The 21,445-nt window shown below is 45.0% G+C and overlaps 1 protein-coding gene across 2 annotated transcripts in view; it reads left to right on the forward strand.

Moving 5' to 3' along the window:
• SUSD6 (sushi domain containing 6) overlaps positions 1–21,445 on the forward strand; it is an 87,565-nt gene that overhangs the window by 58,794 nt on the left and 7,326 nt on the right. For both annotated transcript variants that reach the window (XM_059819522.1, XM_059819520.1), the window contains exons 5-7: positions 15,881–16,078; positions 19,110–19,248; positions 20,490–20,911. In XM_059819522.1, the coding sequence (XP_059675505.1) occupies positions 15,881–16,078; positions 19,110–19,248; positions 20,490–20,911 (759 nt within the window). The remainder of the gene's footprint in view (positions 1–15,880; positions 16,079–19,109; positions 19,249–20,489; positions 20,912–21,445) is intronic.

The following is a 21,445-nucleotide window of genomic DNA, read 5'->3' on the forward strand; positions in this document are numbered from 1 at the left end:
TTCTGGTTTGGCAAGAACTGCTCTGACATGACTGATGATGCTGTATAGATAAGACGTAGCTGAAGGAAGCCACTTGAGAGAGCTGAGCAAATAAGTGCCTCAAAACAATAAATGAAACTTAATGAAATGTCACAAATAACATAAAAAAAACAGCTGGCACAAAAGGAGCCTTGCTGAGTTAAAACCAGATGGTAACACTGCAAGATGGTAATGCAGCATATGTGTCCCTAGCCATGTGTTAGTCCTGTTTGTGGCAGTAAAGGTTGAATTAAATTCCTGGCCAGGGACACCTGTGTGGAAGAACTACTAAACTGTGAAATCCTTCATCTGGGTTGGCTTTCCTCGTATAGAAAAAGAAGACACAAATACTAAAGCAATCAAATTAAGCTGTAAATCTTTGGCATTGAAATTAATTATATTGGTGACAAGGAGCCTTAAATCATGACATTGGTCTCTCCAGACCACCTGGAACCATATATTCACAAAGGCAAGCAGGAAAGCTCTCTGAAGAGGGAAGCTGAGGCAGGGAGGTAAAACACCAGGTAAGCTATTGGTGGAGCATGTCTCTAGGCCTAGGTCCCTTGTGCCTCAGCCTTAGTTCCAGCCACTAAGCTGCAGTGTCTCCTGCTTCAAAATTTCAGCCTCTGGTGTAAGGATCCATAAGCTCTAAGTCAGCAATGGGATGTGTTTTGGCTGGCTTTGGGGCAGTAGGTAGGACCTGGAGTTGTGTGTCTCCAAGGCTCTTGAGCATCTGTCAGGCCAGCTGTGCTCCAAAAACCCCAGGAAAGGAGCAAAAGCAACCCCATAATGAAGCATTATGAGAGTGTTTGCTTTTTTTTTTTTAGCTTTAACTTGGTATTTTAATTGTTACAGAACAAGAACCTGTCTTGGTTACCAGGGACTATAAATAAGAAGCAAAGAATATGTACAGTCTTGTATTTCTTGTCGCTCAAAAACAGCAAAGTGCAGAGAGGCAGGACTGAAGTTAAGCAGTCCTTGAGGAGATCTGGTCTCTTTTCCTGAAGATTTTCTTTTGAAAATAGTTATACTGTGGGGTTTTGGGTTGTATGTTTTGTTTTGGGGTTTTTTATGTCAAATGGAAGGAATGGTATTTCATCTCTTCTTATGTTTTTGTCAGGCATCTCGGGCTACAAATGGGTCCTGTCTTGGCAGTTGCTACCTTTAACCTTTTTTTATTACGTGCTTTTTCAGCTGGATATTTTGGCTTGCCTGTGCTTTGATTCCAATGGCTATAGTGAAAGCGTCAAAAGGCAAATAGTATTTTAAATGGTGAGAACTCCTCCTATACATCTTTTCTGAACACTTTTCTTGCCAGCTGTGAAAGGAGCTTGTTTTTTCAATGGTTTCCCAATCCTGGCTTGTTTCACTTAGGCTTTGTTTTCACTGTGGGTGTTTGGGATGAAAGACAGAAAGAAAGATTTCATGTTTGCTGCTAGGTATGCTTTTGACAATTTGCTATACATCTTGTTAAGCAATTTGCTAATTCATATCCACTGAGTTGCTTAGCTGTTAGTAGGTACTGGGAAAGTGGAGGTAAGAAAACAAACACTTTGAAGCTACTACATCTGTATAACGAGACAGTCTTCTCAAAGGAGGGGGCTGAAAATATGAATTCTTTTATACACTGCATTTGTAAGGATTATACTAAGTTGCCATTTACTTTCCATGTGCCATTTGATCCCCAGCAGAATCGAAGTGGGTGGAATGTGTGGGACTCAGCCTGTTCTGCCAGAACTGATGGTGTCTTCTGTGACTAGTAAATCACAGTAATAGCAGCATCCCACCAGACCTTGATGCCTCTTGCTAGTCACACTCCAGTCACGAAGCAAGCTTACCTATGCCTTCACTGGGTTACCTCCCTTCTTTCCAAAAAACACTCTCTAGTTACTTGCATTGCCAGTAAATAGAGAAGACCACATACTGAGTAGCTGTTAAGTTTCAGTGCAGGTTATATGGGGTCTGACACCACCTTTCCTACTGTCACTTTGCTAGCTCTCAAATTGCCCAACACTGTTAAAGTATTGGGCAATTTAGAAAGGTGTAGCACAGCTAGCTCTTAGTAGAAGAAACTTGTTACTTTGCTTTGAAGTTTAGTTCTTCAACTTTACTCTGTGTGTCTTACAGAATTTGAATTATTAGAGTCTCGATTGAGTCTGTATCAGCTAATCAGTTCAAGAAACTGTAGCTGAGAATAGTTGAACTTGCAGCATAACTGGGAGGCTCTAAAACTTTGTGGTCTCTGGGAAAGCTGGGCTTGCCATGTGGAGTACGTCTGTCACTCTAGTCTGAGGTGCCTCCCACTTTGAATAGGATGACTTGAGAGTGTTTAAATGGGGCTATTTTTGTTTTCCCACCAGACTCTGCAGAGAAGTTGCTTGCAACGCTGAGCTCCTGTAAAGCTGGCAGAAAAGATGACTTCATATTTACTGCTAACCTAACCACATCTAGAGTGAAAATATGAAGTGTGCTTGAGAGGCTTTCCAGCGAGACAGGACTAATAACTCTTTGCATTCTGCCCAGTCAGTGGTAAATTATTTGAGTGCTTGTTCTGATGAGTCCCATGACAGAGATGACTCATTCTTAAACGATAAACAGATCTGCCCAGATACTAGATTCTAGTATGTTCAGTGGTCCTGAGCAGAGCCAAAGGTCAGAAGGGAAATGGCATGGCAGGATGAAAAAGTATTCTCCAGCGTGTGTTGATGTATCAGATTGAGGTTTAAGGATTGCTGTCCTTACCCACCTTTCCCTAGTGCAAAGCTGTCCGTAGACGTACTGCAGAGGGAAACTTCAGTAACGTAGGGCTTCGAGCTTCCCAGTTCGGTTTCCACACAGATGAAAGTGCAACAGCGCTTAGCACAAAGTGATCTCCTGTGTGCATGCCATTACTAGATCAGCCTTGGCCAAAATTCCAAATTAATACTTTTTGGATAGGCTGAGTCAGAGGCAACAGCTGCTGCTGCTGAAAAGATGAAAAATGAATCAGCTGCAAAAGGCTCGTTAGTGAACAAAGGAGGCCTACCAGGACAGAGCTTTAAAGTGTCTTGGCTAGCATAGGGATCTTTCCATGCACATGTAAGAAGACAGGGCTTTGTTCTAAACTCTAAAATTCTTCCTTCAAAAATTCCCATGTCCCCTCAGAGTTTAGGACTGCCTCTTGAGCAGGTTCATGACTGTGCAATGACCTGTGTCAAGTCTCGGAATAAACCATAGCAGAACTGGGGTTAGAAGGTAGGCATGAGCTGGCCTCTTGGGTAAGGGGGAGCCGCGTGTTGTGTGGGTTGGTGGTGACTGCCTGAGTTCCACCTCCCAGTGGGAGGACAGCAATGGAGTCCTACTGCCGCTGGTGTTACCAGCCAGGTGACGTGGCGGCCAGAGCTTGAGAGGCTGTGCTGAAGCCCACAACGGGGATGTATTTTGGGAGACTGCCATAGCAAGAACTTCTAAGGCCTTGCTCGAGGAAGGAAGCTGATTACTGTACCAGGCTGAAGTTTAGGGAGTGGAAGTGTTTTGTAGTCATATGGAAATCCACGAGCAAGTTAAGCCTCCTGAGGCACTGCTAAATTGCAGGCCTCTTGTCACTTGCTCGTAGAGATGAGTTTTGCTCTGCTCTATCCTGAAGGTATGTTTCCCCTATGTCCTCACCTAGCATCAATAGAGGGACTGTATTTATTTCAGTCAGGACTTACAGACCAGTAAGCACAAGTCAGTCATCTCTGTCCTGTCAAAACAGAATGAACATCTGAAAGTTACGCTTTTTCCTATCATGTGTCATTGTTTTTGTTTGTCTCATTGTTTTTGCTGAAGAGCCAGATGGTTTTCCTGAGAACAGACTCCATAGTGTGTGTAAGGCCTTTTTATCCTAAAAAGGCAGCCTTGGGCTATTACTGTATCCAAAATGAAAACCCACCTAGGAATAGCCAAGGAAACAGAAGGGTAAATGTGCAGGTTACCTCTGAACTGAGACCAATTTTTAGTTTTGTAGGTTTCTGGAAAGAGGCGAGCAGGGACAAGATGAGAAATCAAAGCTGTGTGAAGAGTGACGTTGAAGTTCAAAATTAGCACCAGTAATCGAGGACAGTGGATGTTATTTGAGTTCAAATGCCATGCTAATACCTTTTCTACTAACCTGCCTCTGCACAGTAGGTGCTGTAAGTTCCTGCACAGCTGCCTGTTCCTTTTTTGAAAGAATTATCAAATTATTAAAAAAGATAACAAAGAATTGTCAAAATAATCTTCTTGTTGCAATATAAAGTAAGATTTAGAATTGGATGAGCTGTTGGTGAGAGAGAGGCAGGCCCTTAATGAGCACGAGCTGCCTCTGCCCAGTGCAGCGAAGACTTTTGGACTCTTTACATTTCTTAATAATCAGAATTTTAAACTAAAACCCATATGCAACTTTCTTAGGGGGACCTTCTTAATCAAACTTCTGAAGGGGGAAGGAAACCCACAAAACTAGCTGGGTGCTACTTATGACAGTGGGTTTGGGTTTCAAAAGCAGAATCGGGGACCCTGGCGATTATACAAAGTGTTTTTACTGCACTTGCTTAATTTCCTTCTCCAAACATGTGGAGGCAATTATGGAGTGGCTGGAAGAAGGCACTGGGAGGCCAGAAGCGGCCTTGGAAAACAAAAGCAAATGAAACATGTGCCACTTAGAAAGCTGTGCTGTGCCCATGAGGGAGAGCAGGTTTCTATATTAAACTGGCTGTTCTGCAGCCGCTATACTGCTGGCTCCAGCTACAGCCCAGATGCAAATTATTTATACTGTCCTGGCAGTATGAATGCTGTAAAGTACTGGTCAGCTGCTCTTTATCCTTACTGGACCTGAGCAAGCTGCTTGAGCTTCCACATACATCACCAACAGCAATTTTTATTTATTTGTGTGTGTGCAACCATAAGATTGCTTTATCAGAAGATCTTAAAAGCCCTTCTGCAGTTGTTCCCAGTTTGTTTCCCCTTCCTCGTTAATGTTTCCGGAATTAATTTATCAATCCTGGCTTTGTTTAAAAGCACCAGGTTTTTGTCTTATGATTTGGTGTTATCCTGCTGTCCAGAATGCCCGGTGTGGATGAGAGCCCCACTGCAGCTGGCCCCATGCAAATGTAACGCAGAGCCAAGTCTGAAAAACTTGGCAGTGTTAGTCTCGGAGCCTGTCAGGCTGAATCATTTGGGAATGTATCTGAGGGGAGCGCATTACAGGTGGGCCTATTATGGGGAAAATAATACAGTTGTCAGTGAGTAGCACTCTTACAGGGAGGCAAATCTTCTGCTGGAGTGAAGCTGTGTTTTGGTTCCTGCTTTCCATCACAGAAATCTTCCTTTCACAGATGTTTTTCTTTTGTTAGCCCTGGATTTTGTGTCTTGGTTTTCCCTGCCTAGCATACAGTAAAGTCTGTGCTCCTGTTTTGGAGGGGGAAAGGAACTTGAAAGGCATAAAATTTGTTTTTCTGCTAAAATTTCAGTGAGAGAGGGAGTTGTCTAACTGAAGCAAAGCTTTCTAAGGGGCAAACAGAGGAAGGTATGTTTTATATTAAGACAGTCTGTAGCACTCTAGAAGTACCAGTGGCAGCTTCATATAGCCTAAACATTTTGACTCTTGTAGAATGTAAATAGAATTTGTGTTTTAGAGCAAGTTTTGATGCTAATGGATTTCTTTTTAGGAGAGAGATAAGCCACTGGAAAAAAAAATCATATTTCTAATAGAAAGACAGACAAGACCCATAATTAATATTGCAGTAGCAGGCTTCCTCCATGGTTGGCTAATCACAGCTGAGTGTTAATAAGCATAGAGGTTTTTTTAAATACTGTTGTAACATGTTAATTAAGATAATTCTGCTCCATGTGTCTCTTGAGTTACCAGATGGCGACTGCGTTGGTGGAAGGCTGCAATTAGAGGCTTTTCTTTCTTCCTTTTTCTTCCCCTGCCCTAAAAAAAAAAAAGGGGGGAAAAAAAAAAAAGAAAATAAAAAGGCAGCTTTGGTGTGGATGGGATGGCTTTCTGAGGGGTGCCTGTTACTGTACACAGTGTAAGCGCTTGTGTCTAATTACATAAATGCACAGCTATATGATTATATATACAAATCTCTTTGCTTTGGTTTCTTCTCATTTACCCACATTATGACATAAAGAAAAATAAGCCTCCTCTTCAGTGTATGTCCTTGCTAGGGAAACTGTAATTTCCCTGTACAAGGCTCCAGTCCTGCTCAGTTTGCTCTTCTGTCATTGACTTCAGGGTAAGCAGCATCTGGAGCCAGTAAAGACAGAGAGCTTATTTTTCAGTGGACTTTGGCCTCTGCTTAATACACAGAGCCCAAAAGAGGGTTATGTTTTGCGGTGTGTTTTTAGGAAGGCTTAAAATATTTTAGGGGCAGGGTCAGCAAGAAGTGTGTGCAGTCACAATGGAGGCCTTTTATTGACTTCTGCCTCCTATAAGTAAAATATAAAGAGGTCCTTTAGCCTCAGCTGCTGTGACTGGGCCCCGGCAGCAGCTGCTGTCTCGGGTTTGTCCCTCTGGGAAATGACCCATCTGCTCATGTGCTAGAGAAAGCCGGAGTGCTGAAAAGGAGAAGGTTCAAAATCTGTTCTCCTGGTTCCAATCCCCATCTCCACCCCAGAAATTACAGACCAGTGGAAAACCTGGGCATCTGGTAATCTGTCTTTTATGGTGTGAGTGCTGTCTCTGGCTAGAAACAAACTGACTTCTCAACTGTTTCCAGCTGGCAGAGGACAGCTTCAGTCTGGGTCCCTTTTCAGATGTGGTATCTGTAGCTACTGTATTTGTATAGTTAAAACACACAGGTTAGCAGATGTGTGGGCAATAAGCAAAAAAACCCAATCACTAACACCTCAATCTACCTGAAAGGGGAGCAGAGCATACTTTACCTCCACTGGGAAGGACCCACCTGTCCTCTAGGGAGAAGGCTTTCTAATGACTGCAGGAGACATTTGTGTTGGAATTTAATTATGTGGGCTAAAAAATGTCCCCCCACATGTCCCCAGGATGCTGGGTGTCGGGAGAGGGTAGAATCTCAAATGTGATTCCTGGACCAGGTCATTGTTGTGCTTCTCAGAGCCAGCCAACCAAGAGAAATGCCGGTCACTTGGGGTGTGCATGTGGCTCTTCGTGTTCAGCACAGACCTGCTGTTACAAGCAGTGACGTTTATCTATGGCATACTTGATGAGCCATTTCCTAGCCCGATATTGGTATCAATCCAAACGCTCGGACTGGGGAGGACAATGCAGGAGCAGAGGGTGCATAGTGGGAAGCTGCTGTGCTGAAAGCTTTTGAGTGTATACAGGCAAACATCACTGGTTGGAAACCTGAAGGTATTTAGCACTCAGAAATGGAGCTGGCACTCTGACTAGCTGCAGCATGTGTGTGGAGGTGACTGCTTTTGTATCTACCACTGAAGCGCATCCCCTTGTCATTGCTTTCTCAACAGGAAGGAAGATGTGGGAGGGGAGGAGGCACTACTGTTGATCAAAGCCTATCTAGGTGCTTTTTCTCTGCAGACCAGCTGCCTGGGAAGTGGTTTTGCTTTGGTAAAAGATGGTGTTTAGCTGACATAGCTAGTCTAAAAATGGTATGACATGATACAGACTTGCTTCTTACTAAAACCAAACTGCTGCTGAGGGAGGGGCTTCCAAGAGAGGCTTCTGCTGTTTATGGGCTGGTTTGTGTGCACAAGGGAAGAGATGAAAAACAAGGATGTTGCCTGTCTGGATTTCACACTGAAAGCAAAGCTGGCTGGTCTTCTCCCCCCCATCATCTCCCTCCCTGCAGCAGACTGTGGGAGCCAAACACTAGTCCTGTTATGTGTGACTGAAGGCCCTGGTTTAAGAGGAAAAAATCCTGACCCAAACAGGAGCTTGTGGAACTTTTTTGTTCTCCAGTCATGGTGTTACTGCAGCTGTGCTGGTCTTCCCCCGCTCCCCCAGAGAGCGACGCAGCACGAGGCTTGGGTTAGAGGGGCCTGATAAGTAGCTGTACACTCTTTGAATCAAATAGGTGTGTATGTTGTTTTTTTTTCTCCTCGAGGCAGCAAACCACCTTTAGCCTAGACTCTTCAGGGCATAGAGGGTGAAGTTTTCATGAGAAAAGAAGTTAACTTTGACAGTGAATTTCTTGTCTGCTTGTTGGGAAGGGTTTATAAAATAAGTGCTTGCTGTTGAAAATGGTGTGTATGCCAGTTGTAAGCATGCCTTTAGTTCTGGTGCTGCTTTCCTAGTTTTTTCTCTCAGTAGGTATATAGTGGCGTTTGAGTTCACCATATGCTATGCTGGGATCTGTCCTGCCTTAGCAAATGTGGGAGGGTTTGAGACAACCACTTCTTTAGGAGGAAAAGCTAAGTTTAAGAAGCAAAAATTTTTACTTGCATGAAAATTTGGACAGTGTTCTGTAAGGTGTAAGCTGAGGCACTGTAGTCTGTCTGCAGGCATGGGCAGGCTGATGTGTTGCCTTTGTTGTTGCTCAAGAAGGTGCTAAGTGAGCTTGGCAACTCTGGCTGGTTACCCTGCTGCTGTGGCTAAGGACAGTAGTGACACTATTATCTGGTTGGGTCACATTCATGCTTCTCTGAGTACCGGTGACAGAGGTTGGGAGTCTAGCCAATAAATAGAAGAGATCCAAGAACTGGGCTAAGGGAGGGGTAAATTGTTTCCTTATTGGCTTACTAAACAACCAGGAGATTAGTGGAGAGGTCAGGTAGTGCCTTGCTGGCAAGAACCGAAACTCTGCAAAGAGAGAAAACAATGTCTCTTCTCCCATTAGCAAATATGGGCAGAGCTCTTGCTAGCAGATTCATTCAGTTGCTTCCTAAGGCGTCACCCCTGAGTGAGATCCATGGGAAACACTCTGCTAAAATTGTCAGATCCCCTAGAAGCCAAAGTGAGCATTATTGCTGGTCTCTGACTTGCACTTCTAGCTCTCTGTCTAGCTGGCTGTGTCAGGCTGTCACATTTTCATTGTGAAAAAGCATTGTGTAAAAAAAGATGAAGCCCTGTGTATAAGCAAATAGAGCAACTGGGGAAAAAAACCCCAATGGCTGCAAGCTTATTCGGGGCACTACCTGGAGAGAAATGGTGAACCTGGCTCTGTTGTTTTCAGCATGGTGTTAATTAAACCTGAACCTCAGGTCTGAGATGCTGAAAATGCACAGTGTCTGGAGAAGGCTTTGGATGCAGCTGGTGTTTCAGACCACCCGTTTAGCTGTGGCAGGACCCAGGCTGAAGAGGGGAGTAGAGAGGGAGGATTACTCTCAAGGGTGCCTTAGAGACTTGGGGGCTTTTTGAAGGTCCTTGCCAGACGTCAGCAATAGCTTTTGGCAGTTCCTTCTGTTGTACTGAAGTGATAATACACACAAATTATTATTAGTTGAAAATGAGAGGCCTCCATAGTAGGGACAAGTAGCTGGAAGATGGGGATATCTTGTGTTTATTTTTGATGCTTTTCTAGATGTGCTATTTCTTTATTATTATTATTATTATAAATATAATATTTAATGTTGTTAGTGGCAAGTCCTGGCTGGGAGAATAAAGGTGGTGGTGTCTTGGAGAACCAGAGACTTGGACAGGGAAGTGCTCCTTGCCACTGTGGAATGTGCTGGAGCACAACTTGGAAGAGATTGAATAGGCAAAAGCAGTGACTGTGACCAGGAGGGAACCTTCCTGTATGACAAAGAGAAATGAAAAGAGACAAAAAGATATGCTTTAAGGCAAGACAACCTTTTTTAAAGCTGCTCCACAAAAATCCTACTAGAGGGGAGTCAAGGTAGCGCAAGAAAGTTAGGATGAGGCTTCAGAGGGAACAGCATGAAGGAAATAGTATGTCCTGTAGTACTGGGACAATTTAACTGGGTGCTTATGTGTTGTGCTTCACAGAGATGTTTGTTCACCAGGCAGGACATGGTGGTGTGAGACAATCATGACAGGTTTAACCAGACTAGCCAGGCGAATGTTCATCATCTTAGATCAGGAGGGTGTTTTTTGTTCGTAGGATGTTTTTCCTCTGTGAGTCTTGATAATATCGGTTAAATGGAGTAAATTTTGTAGATGAGGAAAGAGAAGTACTGAACTTAGATCTTCCATTTCCAGTCTTCACATCCCACAAAAGTTGTGGTATGTCTGAAAGGCCGGGAGGTGTTAACATACCCGAACAGGGCACGTGTTCAGGGGATCCAGCGGAGCAGTCGTTGTCTACTGAAATTGCTTCCAAAATGCTTCAGCCCTGACATGTAAGATTCCTCTGATGCTGTTCTGAGGATGGTCAAACATGCTAGAGCACTTGTGTAGTCAGTGAGGAATTTACCTGAGGCTCAGTCCAGCTTCCTCTTAAAGTTGCTGGGATTTGGGCCTGACTCATATAAACAGCAAATTTAATTGGTCAAAGCTGTTCCCATCCTAGCTTTAGTGACCTTTGTGCCTTGCTGTGAAGAAGTAGAAGAAATGTTACTGGATGTTCAGTGCAAAACATCCCTTTGTTAAGCAATGTTACATCCATCTGTCCACCCACGTAAGGTGAGCAATGCAATGGTTTGTTCTCTCTCAGTTACAAACCTACAGTTACGCGCTCTAGCAGATGATGATTAGTAGTTGTCTTGTTCTCGGGTTTTTTCTTATAAGAATGCATTCAGTTAGGGAGGATTTGTTTTTTATCTCTGTGTGGTCAGACTGCTCAGCAAAAGAGGTGACTGACTGAAATACAGCTCAGGTGCTCGGTGCAGAAAAAGGGGTGCAAGACCTCTGCTGGGATCTGGGAGTCTTACTAGTTGAGAAAAGAAATGTGCAATGCCAAGTGAACAAGACTGTAGAGAGGTGCCTTTCGGTCACCTCTTGTACAGTGTTGTGTCTGTGCAAAGAAGGTCAGTAATGGGGACCTTTTATAACTCTGTGTCAATTATCCAGTCAGATTGAAGTATGTTTTAATCTTACATTGTATGTCTAAGTACAGTGTATTGTACTTGATCCTTGCCACAACAGGTTCATCCTGCTTGGGCTTTGGAAATCTTTTGTGTGTCTGTGAATTTCACTCACAGAAATCAAGGCTCAGCTGTGCTCCTGTGGTTTTTACATTATGTTAGAAATGCTTTGTAGCTCTGCATCAGGTTGGTGTTCAGGACTACGGCTCAGCTTCAGCTCAGCCAGCACATGGAAGATCCATTTCATCCTTTGGTGATCAGGTTAATGAGTTTAGTCAACTGACATCTCTTACTGTCTCTAAAAGAAGCCATATTCCAACCCCTCACAGCTGTCCGTGAATTTGGTAGAAGAGAAAGCAGGTAGAGCTTGCTGCTACTAGCAGAGCCATGGGAAAGGGAGCCAGTGAAGGTACAATGTGATGACACTGTGGTTGCAATAAAAAAGAGGTTCCTTTAGTGTTGTGCTGCTTATTGTCAAGTTGATAACAGCTATTCAAAGAATATCAGAGCAGTTAACCTTTCTTGAAGGAGGACAGTGACCTAGACACGGAAAAATACAGTGCTTACAGATGATTTGATGGGAAGCTGGGTAGAGTTGCATACTGCCTTAGTATTTTTTCATTTGTGTATAAAAAATGGTCTGTATATTAAATGCTTAGTATTTTGGAATGGCATTTGCAGAAACTCCAGTGCAAACCTTTATTTCTGCCTGTCAATCTGGAAATGACAGTTTCTTTACCTCTGAACAGAGTTCAGTGATGTTCAAATTGTTCAGACTTCTTGTCAGTTGTTATCTCTTTCCTGTTTTCCAGCAGTGTATGCTGGCAGAGAACCAGCTCTCTCAGGAGATGTCATAAACTTCAGTACCTCTTAAAAACAGGGCCTTTGGGAGTAGAGCTCTGCCCCCTTCGCACACAGTGCCGCAATGTTCAAAACCACTGTTTCTGTGCATCCTTAAAGCTTGATGAATCAAGACGCTGGGATTAGCTTTGCAAGCCTGGGCTGTCGGTAACCCCCTAGGAAGTTGATAACTTCTGTAATTTGGCTCTCTTTCTCTTCCCTGCCTGGCGTCAACATTTGTTTTAAGATGTCTCATAAGCTCTGGGATACTTCCAAGAACATGTGTTTCAGGGAGGGAGTTGATGAAATTCCTGCATGTTTCTTTGTATTTCAAATATAACCAGTGCCACTGTGAGTTTAGGCTGATACTATTGGGAAGGGATTGGATTGTTACAATATATGTACTTAAAGCGTCCCACAAATTTAAAGAAATTTTTATAACCTTTTGGGAAGCTTCAGTGTGTTCACTATCTGCCACACACCTTTGAAACTTGGAAGGAGTAAATCTGGGGGTCACGGTTTTGCTGTGTCCCTTGAAATCTGCCCAGCTTTTAATTGGGGCTGAAATACTGAAAAACCCTCCTCCATGGTTTAGTTCACGGCCTCAGAAAGCATCAGTGTGCCAAAGTAATATCCAAACAGCAATGCTCTTAGCCTGGGGCTGGGCCACACAGCAGCATGCGAACACTGCTGAGGGTTAAAGGCAAGCAGCCCTCTAGGGAGGTGTGAGCTGGAAGGAGAGCTGGGTCAGGCTGCTCCCTGCTCCCAAACCCAGTACTGAACCGTCAGGGCACAGCCATGCTCTGGAGTGCTAATAAACATTTCACGCAGGCAGCTATTCCCATCCGTCTGTACCTTCTGGCTGCAAAGCATGGCCAGGAGCAGGCTGCATAAGACATGCATTCTGGCAGCAGTTGGCACCCAGGTCTTTTCACCCCTGGTGTGTCAGTGGTTTGTTCTGTCAAAAGTGGTAAATGGGCTGCTCTGCCTGGTTCTGTATTGTCGTGAGTATACCAGTGCTGCAAACTCGGGGCGTAAGCCTTGCTGCTGTTAGGTGAGATAAAGGGTTGTGCAGAATCAGACTCTACCTTTTCTTCTGTTAGCCCCAGTTTAGAGCACACATATAGAGGCAATTGAAGAAACCCATTATGGAGCGTGTGAAAGCTGAGGGTGCTGAAAACTTAGGAATGGGTTGTTGTAGTGGAAAGCTGCATTGTCTGTCCCAAGCTTTCAGGGTGCCTGTGTTATGCTGGGCTGAGCCCTGGTTTGCAGAGGTGCTGAGCTCTGTCAGAGATGCCAGGGAGTGGGAGTTGGTCCAGCAGGGAGCAGAGGTGTTTGACTTCCTCGTTTTTTTCAGGCACCACCAGTCCATCATCTTACCCTTGCCTGGGCCACCTCCAGCAATCTTTAAAGCCATCAGCACTGTCTAGTAGCCCTCTCCAAAGGTGCAGGCTCTGAGATGCTCTGTTCCCCTGAGGGTGCCTTGCAAAGGACGGTTCAGGTGGTCTTCCGGGGCAGCTGGGGTTGCCCAGAGATGCTCAGTCAACTTCAGGGTGGAGGGTGTTGATGTTCTGGCTGCCTGATCCAAATCTCTTTTTATCTATTTCTCTAGCACATAAGCAGTGTTCTTTGATAACAGTGAGGGTGACATTTTAAAATACTTGTGACACCTTTGGATGCTGTCATGACAAATGACCTAAGGAGGTGGGGGGGGAAAAAAGGGATGTGACTAGTTCTGCAATCTCTTCCCTGTGTGAAGAGGACAGGTCAAGGACAACTGACTGAACACACTTATCAAGCTGCTTCTCTCCTTTTGTGTGCCAAGTGGCCTGCGGAGGTGAGAAGGAAACCAATCTGCAGTTGCGTAGCTGCACATCTCCTCCTGAAGCCCTTGCGCGAGGAGGCCAAGTCAGGGTTCTATAGGTGACTGATGCGGTGGTATTTCCAAGCCTTTGAGAGCACTACTGCAATGTAAATGAGTGCTTGTTTCTTGTTGGCTGGCTGATTTTGTACATAACTCAATCCTTATTAGTGTAGGTGGCACTTCACGATAGAAGGGGAACTGAACAGTGAGCTGCTGCCTGCTCCAAAAGGGCTCTTGGTGCAATGGCCATACATGGGTATGGCTTAGGAGAAGGGGGAACCGGGGGAACGAGCTCTGTTTGCTGCCATCAGTTAGCAGAAAAATGCTGTGGCATAAAAAGGTGTAGGGAAGTTGTCCTTTCCGCTCCTGAGTTTTGGCATCTACTGTGACAACAGTAGCTTTTCCCCACAGCTCTCTACTATTGCCTAGAGAGGTATGTGTTAAACTTCTGAGAATATCTCTGGCGCTTAAATGGGTCCTTGCAATTTAGCAAGAAACCCCTCTCCTGGGCTGCAGATGAAGCAGTGCATTTGTCTGTGTGCCTGAATGTGAAATGTGCCACGAATCTGTCAGTTCAGCTGATCCCAGCTGACCCTAAGTGTTGGGCAGGCTTAAAGTGAAAGCAAGTTTTAGCCTCATAAGGCGAAGGGTTAAAACATTGGTTCCAAAATGGGAAATTATTGCAGAAAGGAAAAATAAACACAGAAGAGGCAACAGTTAATACTCATGAGGCACAGAACAGTGGCTTCTCTGAAGCTTATTTAAGAATAAATCTCCTCAAGAACAAACTCTTCTTGAAAAGCTGCTGCTTAGACCCAGTTAACATTTTTCTCTCAAGAGGTAAATTGAATTGCAGTTATAAAGCTGGCAGAACTCATACCAGGGAGTTTTTGGCTTCGCTCAGCACTTCACCTCGGGGTTTACTGGCATTTACAAGGCACTACCTATGATGCATTCACAGATGTGATTAGGTTCAAGGGTCACTTGCACTGCAGCAACGTAGCAAGTTTTTCCGCAGTGGAATGAATCTCTGAAGTTTTCTTTGGCTTCTTAAATCTTGCCCAAAATCCAGTTACCTGAACTTTGCCCAGCTGTTTCTCGCTCTTTCTCCTGCAGTAAGTGGGACACTTAGAGGCGGAATGTGGGAATGCGTGCTGCAGGGTTTAAGGGCAGGCCTGGATCACCATCCTGTGATTGAATAGGGTGGGTGGGTCTGATGGTGTTCCATGCCTCAAAATATCTCAAGAGGGATCTTTGATGTATTTTATTTTGTGAAGTTTGGGAAGCTGATGTGGATTTAAAGGGAAAAATCTGTATTTCTCTCCCTTTCAGCCAGGCAGATACATGGAGTCAGTGGGGGGTGTTGGGGCTGTTCTGAAGGGTCACTGTGACCTGCCAGAGGAGAGGAAATTCTAAGCAATACAAATACCGTGTTTTCAGCGCAGTTTCCTTGTTCGTGGTTTGTTGTTTTTATTTGAATGGCCACTGAAAATTTCTGGCACATGCTATGTCTATACCCATTAGTCAAGATAGGGGAGATGCAAGAAGAAATGTAAAGTGCTTTCAGCGCTCCAGACTTCACATAGGTAAACAGAGGGTTTATTAGAAATGTCTTTGTAATATAACTAATTCCTTTTTAAAAATAGGCTAGAATACTTGGCCCTACTGCAGCAAAGCTCTGTTCCCCATACTGTTGGTGGCATATCTATGTAAAATAGCTAAAATTGGCGTGCTCATACAGGCTTCCAGGGTGCCTTATGGGGCAGCTCTGTACCTTGACATTGTACCCATAGTACAGTAGGGTGTTAGCATTCTTCATTTGTTTCAGTAGGAGGTCTCGTGCTTTTTCCATATCAAGCTAATAGGAAAGCCGGGTTGTTAGGTTCCCCCCAGTCTCTAGTGAAACAGCTGTGGGGAAAAGATAGCACCAAGGATTTTCTGGGCCTCTCTCATGTGGAATCTCTGTGTCACTGTTCAAAAATGTCACCAGTTTGACGCCTGCCAACTAGATTGTACTACTGGCATAACAAGCAGTGTTTAGCAATCACAGAAGACATATCAGAGGTGAAACTAAGCAGCGTTCTCTGCTGTTGTGTAACAGTCTTTATTCTCGGTTTTGGTAGTTTCTTAATTTAGTGGGTGTTCGTAGGTGGAAGTCTGCCTATGTGCCGTATCTATTGTGCAACAGACACCTTCCTCTGAGATAATGTCCATGATGCTTTCTCTTTTTTCCAGATTGTCCCCAGCCACCACAGCCTGAGAATGGAGGCTATAAATGCCACCCTAGCCCCTGCAACAACCCTCTGACTTCAGGCAGTGTCATAGAGTATCTGTGCGTCGAAGGCTACATGCTGAAAGGAGATTATAAATACTTGACCTGCAAGAATGGAGAGTGGAACCCAGCCATGGAAGTCAGCTGCAGGCTCAGCCCAGGTGAGTGCTCCCTGACTCCGGTGAGATAGTCAGAATTGCCCTTGCATTGGCTTTTCAGATTATCCTTAAACATTGAGTCAGTGTGATGCTGAGGAAATCCATACAGCTACCTCTCGTTGCTCCAGCAATTTCATAAATGTGGCTCACAAACACAGCTCTTAATTAAAAAGATATCTTCCATAATAGCCCATCAGATGCAGGCTCAGAGTCCCTCATGCAAGGAGACAACCCATGGAAGAGAGTTTAAAGGAGGCGACTTGTTACTTATGTGGAGCCTCTTATTTTGACAGCTGTCATCCCAGAAATGAGGGAGGCCCTAACTGAAGCATTTTCCATGCTGTCTGGTTTTGCTCCTCACGGGTTTGACAGTACATCCCCCTCAGTGGTGTACCCGTCTGTCCACACGTGCACGTGTGTGCGAGTATGTAGAGGCGATCTTCCTTGCAAACCGATTAAGTAACTGTTGGCCTCCTGTAGCAAGGAGCTCAATGGTGCTGCATTTCACTGTACTGGAAGGAAACGACATTACTGACAAATTATTTCTGCTTCTCTCCAAATGGACATGGACAGCTTTTTGTTTTGTGGGTCTCTCCCAGCTGAACAGGAATTCCTCCATCAAAGCAGGAAAGCAAGAAGGTTTGCAGGAGAATGTTCATCATACAGCTCTTAGTTTGCCTATGGCCCTTCTGGTTTTAAAAGCATGCATACTGGATAAAGGGGGAACTCCCTCCCATCTTCAGGTTTGGCTTGTTAATAGAGTCTTACTGCTCAGTCATCCTAAGTCAGCAAGATGTACACTCTGAATTAAGTCTCGAAATCCATAAAGCTAAATGTATTAGCTTAATCAGAAGGAAACAGAAAAGCACCTTATTGTAGCTCTTTATGGAGCTCACTGCATACCTGTGATCTCTGGAACATCCTGTCCTGTCCCAAAGACACTGTCTTCTCAGCGTCTCTGTCACAGCCACTCCAATAGCCCCTTCCTATGACGTATAAGGAAGGGAACTGGGAGTTTACCTGGCAGCAGCTAGATCCTGAAGAGACTTTTCAAATTCAGCATAAGCTTCCTTTCTACAGTGGTCCCCCTTCCCCTTGCTGCACCCAGGCTGGAGAACAAAGCTGTGCTGTTGCAGATAGTGTTCCCTGGGTGTCATTCCTGCATAGTGGCACTTGGTCTACATCAGAGCTGAAGGGATTGCGTTGTGAGGAGCAGAAATCCCTTAGATTCCTTTAGCATACTGAAGGGTCAGTGGTCTTATCAAAAATATGGGGCCTCAAAAGTCTGACCCAGTGAAAAAGCCATTGCTTTCACAGCACAGGCTTTGAAATGACTGGTTAGGGTCAGAGACAGCAGAGGTTTAACTAGCAGGTCTCTTTCACAGGGCTAAGAGGAGGAGGAGGGGAGAGACTGTAGAGAGAAAGGCAGTAAGTCTTAAGGTGATTGGTAATGGGTAAGAGCCCACTTGCTCCATATAGAGTAAATGAAATCCCTAGCAGTTGCCAGATGTTTTGTGTAGCTCTGAGCCTGTCAGTCCCATAGCCTTTTGACAGTTTATTGTATGAGTTAGTGAGGATCTTCTTGGAATATGAGATGGTGAATGTGCTGGGGTGTACCCTGGCTAGTGAGCAGTTTTACAGCATCGTGTGCTGATGCTGAAAATGGAGCACCCATATTTGCCTACCCTCTTCCCTGTCAGCATACTTGAAGTGCCCTAAGGAATGCTGAAAATGGAAATCCTTACTCAACCCTATCTGGCATAAGGAAAAATGTACCAAACTTCCCCCACCGCCCCCTGGGGAAAGGTCAAGCTACTTCTGAAAAATTTCAGGAAAACCAGTTCAAAACAACTAAACCAGTAGGTCTGACCCCAAGAGAAGATGCAGAAAGTGCAAACTGGCTTTCTAGCTTACATGCCCTTTTGGGCCTAGATTTCAGGCTGTAGGCTTAAAAACAGTGGTCCTCTGGCTTTTTCTTCTGTTTGCATGCTCTTCTTCCCCTCATCCCTACCTGCATGTGTGTCCTGCATTCCCCCTGCAGTTTGAGACCTGTGCTTCCGAAGAACGTGTTGAATGTAGCAAACAGGAATTAAGGAATTGCGTATATGGGAATGTCCTGAATGTGAAATGCACGACAGTATTTGCCTATGGGGAGGTGAGGTTTTTCAGATCTCTACCAAAGACATCAATTAGGGACAGAGGCAACACACATACAGACAGTTACTTGCTTTAGGGAGGTGAAAGGACTAGTGTAGCATTCTAGGCATGATATGCAGTGCTCAGCAGTACCAGCTCCAGGCCATTCTCTCTCCACTCCCACTTTATTCCTGTCTTGCAAGGGATCTTTAAAAGCCAAATTGGTTCCTGTACAGTCACACAGCACAGCTGAGGAAGGGTAGGAAGGAGTAGTGTGAACAGGGCACATATATCTAACACTGAAAACTCAGCATTCTGAAGCAACATCTGCGTTCCCTCTCTGCTCCCTGGCACATCTTTGTGTGAGAGAGAAACTGAGTACTTGCTATGTCTTAAATATACCCAGCCAGGTGACTTCCACCCCTTCCTTTGAGAGGCTGTTCCATTAGTCAAGAAAACACGTTATTTGGAACTTTTCCTATTGTCTGGCCTAAAATATCCTGCTTATTGTGCTAGGCAATTATTGGCCTTGCTGGTGACATCAGGACATTTTTTAGCTTTTGCTCAGCCAGAGCTGTATATAACATGACCCTTTCCACCATCTATCAGTTCCTGTGGCCTGCTTGCACTGCTTTTCTGTTTGCCTTGTGTTTTTCCGAAGGACCCTTGTATGTGCATGTTTTAGGTTCCCTTTACAGCTGATGGAGAGGTGTCAGCTTGAGCTCTGAACTGTCCTCTATACAACGTAGCTGGTGTGCCTTGACTGTATAGGAAACTTGGGCTCCTCACATGTGCGCCCAAGTGTAACTCCTGAGAGCAGGCAGTGTGTTTTCCCTCCCCTGTGGCAGTCATTTAAAGGAGTGGATCATTTTACCTTGTGTTCCTCTTGGTTTTGTAGAAAAGGATTCTCCTCCAACAATTGGAGTACCCACGCTATCCATAGTAGCCTCCACAGCAAGCTCCGTCGCCCTGATTCTGCTCTTAGTTGTGCTGTTTGTTTTGCTGCAGCCAAAGCTAAAGTCATTCCATCATAGCAGGTAAGTGTAGCTACGGTTTGGAGGGGCTCAGAGGCATCCTGTTTCTTTGCAGCAGAAACCCATTAAGGTTTTTGGTTTAGGCCTTCATTTTGGAGCAACTTAACTCCTTGCTTCCCTGCTCCTGTTTTAATCACCTCAGTGGCACCTGTGCCCCATGGTGCAGCAGTAGTCTGAAATGGTGGTCTGTGATACCCAGCTGTAGTCCCCTTTCTAGCATGCCATCTGATGAGTGGTTTCCTTGCTCTTTTTCCTTGGCATTGAATGTGAAAAGTTATGATCCCTACTAGCCTGGCTATAGATCAGTCTCCTGCCTCTTCTAGCCTTGGATAGCTACCGAAGTATGTGTCTGGGTATGTATGTGCATCTCCCGCAGTCTGTTTGCAAGATCCAATGGACACTAATTCCGACAGTACTGCTGATTAGATGCACATGCAAATCTGCCATTGTTCCCTGCAGTGGGAGGAGAACCCTCCTGGCCTCGGTTTGTGGATGAGAGGAGGGACTCAGCCGTAACACTGCTGCCAGCTGAGGTCAACAAAGTCACTGTGGACTCTCTCTTCTGAACCAGCTACTAGTACTCTTTAAATAAGAGTAAAGGCGTGGTTGTCCAGCAGCAGGGAGGTTGAGAGGTGGGATCCTTCAGTCTGCCCTTTTCTGAAGAAGTCCAAACCACTGGAAAAGAAAAATTCAATCTCACAATCTCAGGACTCTGACTCATGAGCCTAGGTGATTCACACTGTGCCAGTTTAAGAGCTGTCTGCCCCACCAGAGGTTTTCTTGCCAGCAGCAAAGGTGGCAGAACAGGCAGCGCTGGGTGTTGCAGAATATAGGAGTGTAACAAGCTGAAATCGGCGGTGGTCAGAGCTCTTTTTATCTGCTGGCTGTGACAGCAGAGGGCTCTGAGTCATGATCTTTGTCAGATTTAGCTATGGAGGCAGGTGAAGTGGGAAGCATTGTAACCTTTTCAGCTCTTGCTGCTAAATCCATCGGGCACTGTGAATTACAGCCCCTGCTCATGTTTATGGCAATTCACAGTAGGGCTGCAAGGCTGTGCTTGCTTGACCTCATTAAACCACCATTCATGTTTCTGTCTGTTCTCCCCTAAATAAGTCAATGGTGAGCATTAGAGTTCTGCTGTGGGAGATTACTGGAGTTCTCAGTAATATATATATAAAAAAAAAGAAAATGCTCAACTTGTTTTTTGTTGTGTTCCCCCCCCCCCCGTTTTTTCTTTTTTTGAGGCGAGACCAAGGTGTGTCTGGCGATCAGGTCTCTATCATGGTGGATGGTGTCCAAGTGGCCTTGCCATCCTATGAAGAAGCGGTGTATGGCAGCACAGGGAACTGCATTCCACCCTCGGACTCCCGAGTGCAGATCGTGCTCTCGGAGGGAGCTGGGCAGAATGGAGCCAGAGAGATGCAGCAGCAGGACCAAGGGGCTCGCAATAGCTTTGAAAGAGAAGATGAAGCCCCCGGACATTCTGGACTGTGTGAAGCCAGTGGCTCTCAGCGCTCTGAAACTGTTCTTGTGCATCAGGCTGCTACCTCTTCCTGGGTAGCTGGCATGGCTAGCAGTAGACCTGTACACAAGGACGTCCAAGATTCAGAAAGCAGTGACATACAGAGCCTTTTATCACTCACTTCCTCCGAGGAATACACAGATGGTATGTGACTTGGGCAAGGAGCACTGAATGAGACCCTTATAAGAGCAGGTTCTGCAGTTGACTACCTAGGATGAAAATGGCAAGGAATGCACCTATGTATGTGAGGCACCAGAGGAGCTTTTGGAAAGAGGTGTTCCAGTCTCTGTGGCATGTTTCACAACTTAGATGTGCAAGCAGTATTTAATACTTTCTTCTGAAGTATGCAGTGCTTTCAGACTGGGAGCCTAGGGCAGTCTGGAAAGACTGTTGGGATTCTGCTACTCGCTGCTCTTGTCTTAGCAAAGGATTTGCAGAGAAATGTCAGCCTCCAGCATCATAGCACAAATGCAGTAAATAGTTGTGTTTGTGGAAAACAAGTTGGTGGGAGTGGGAGGATATGCTTGGAATACAAACCCTTTGTGATGTCTGGGCTGCTTCATTTTTAGACTGTTTTTGTAAGCAGCTTACTGCCACAGTGCATACAGTGCTGCAGCCTTGACATGCGAGAAGACCTGAACGGGATGTGCTTGAACTTACTGTACAGGACAGACGGGC

Source organism: Gavia stellata, chromosome 7, assembly GCF_030936135.1.
Source record: "Gavia stellata isolate bGavSte3 chromosome 7, bGavSte3.hap2, whole genome shotgun sequence".
NCBI classification, from domain to species: Eukaryota; Metazoa; Chordata; class Aves; order Gaviiformes; family Gaviidae; genus Gavia; species Gavia stellata.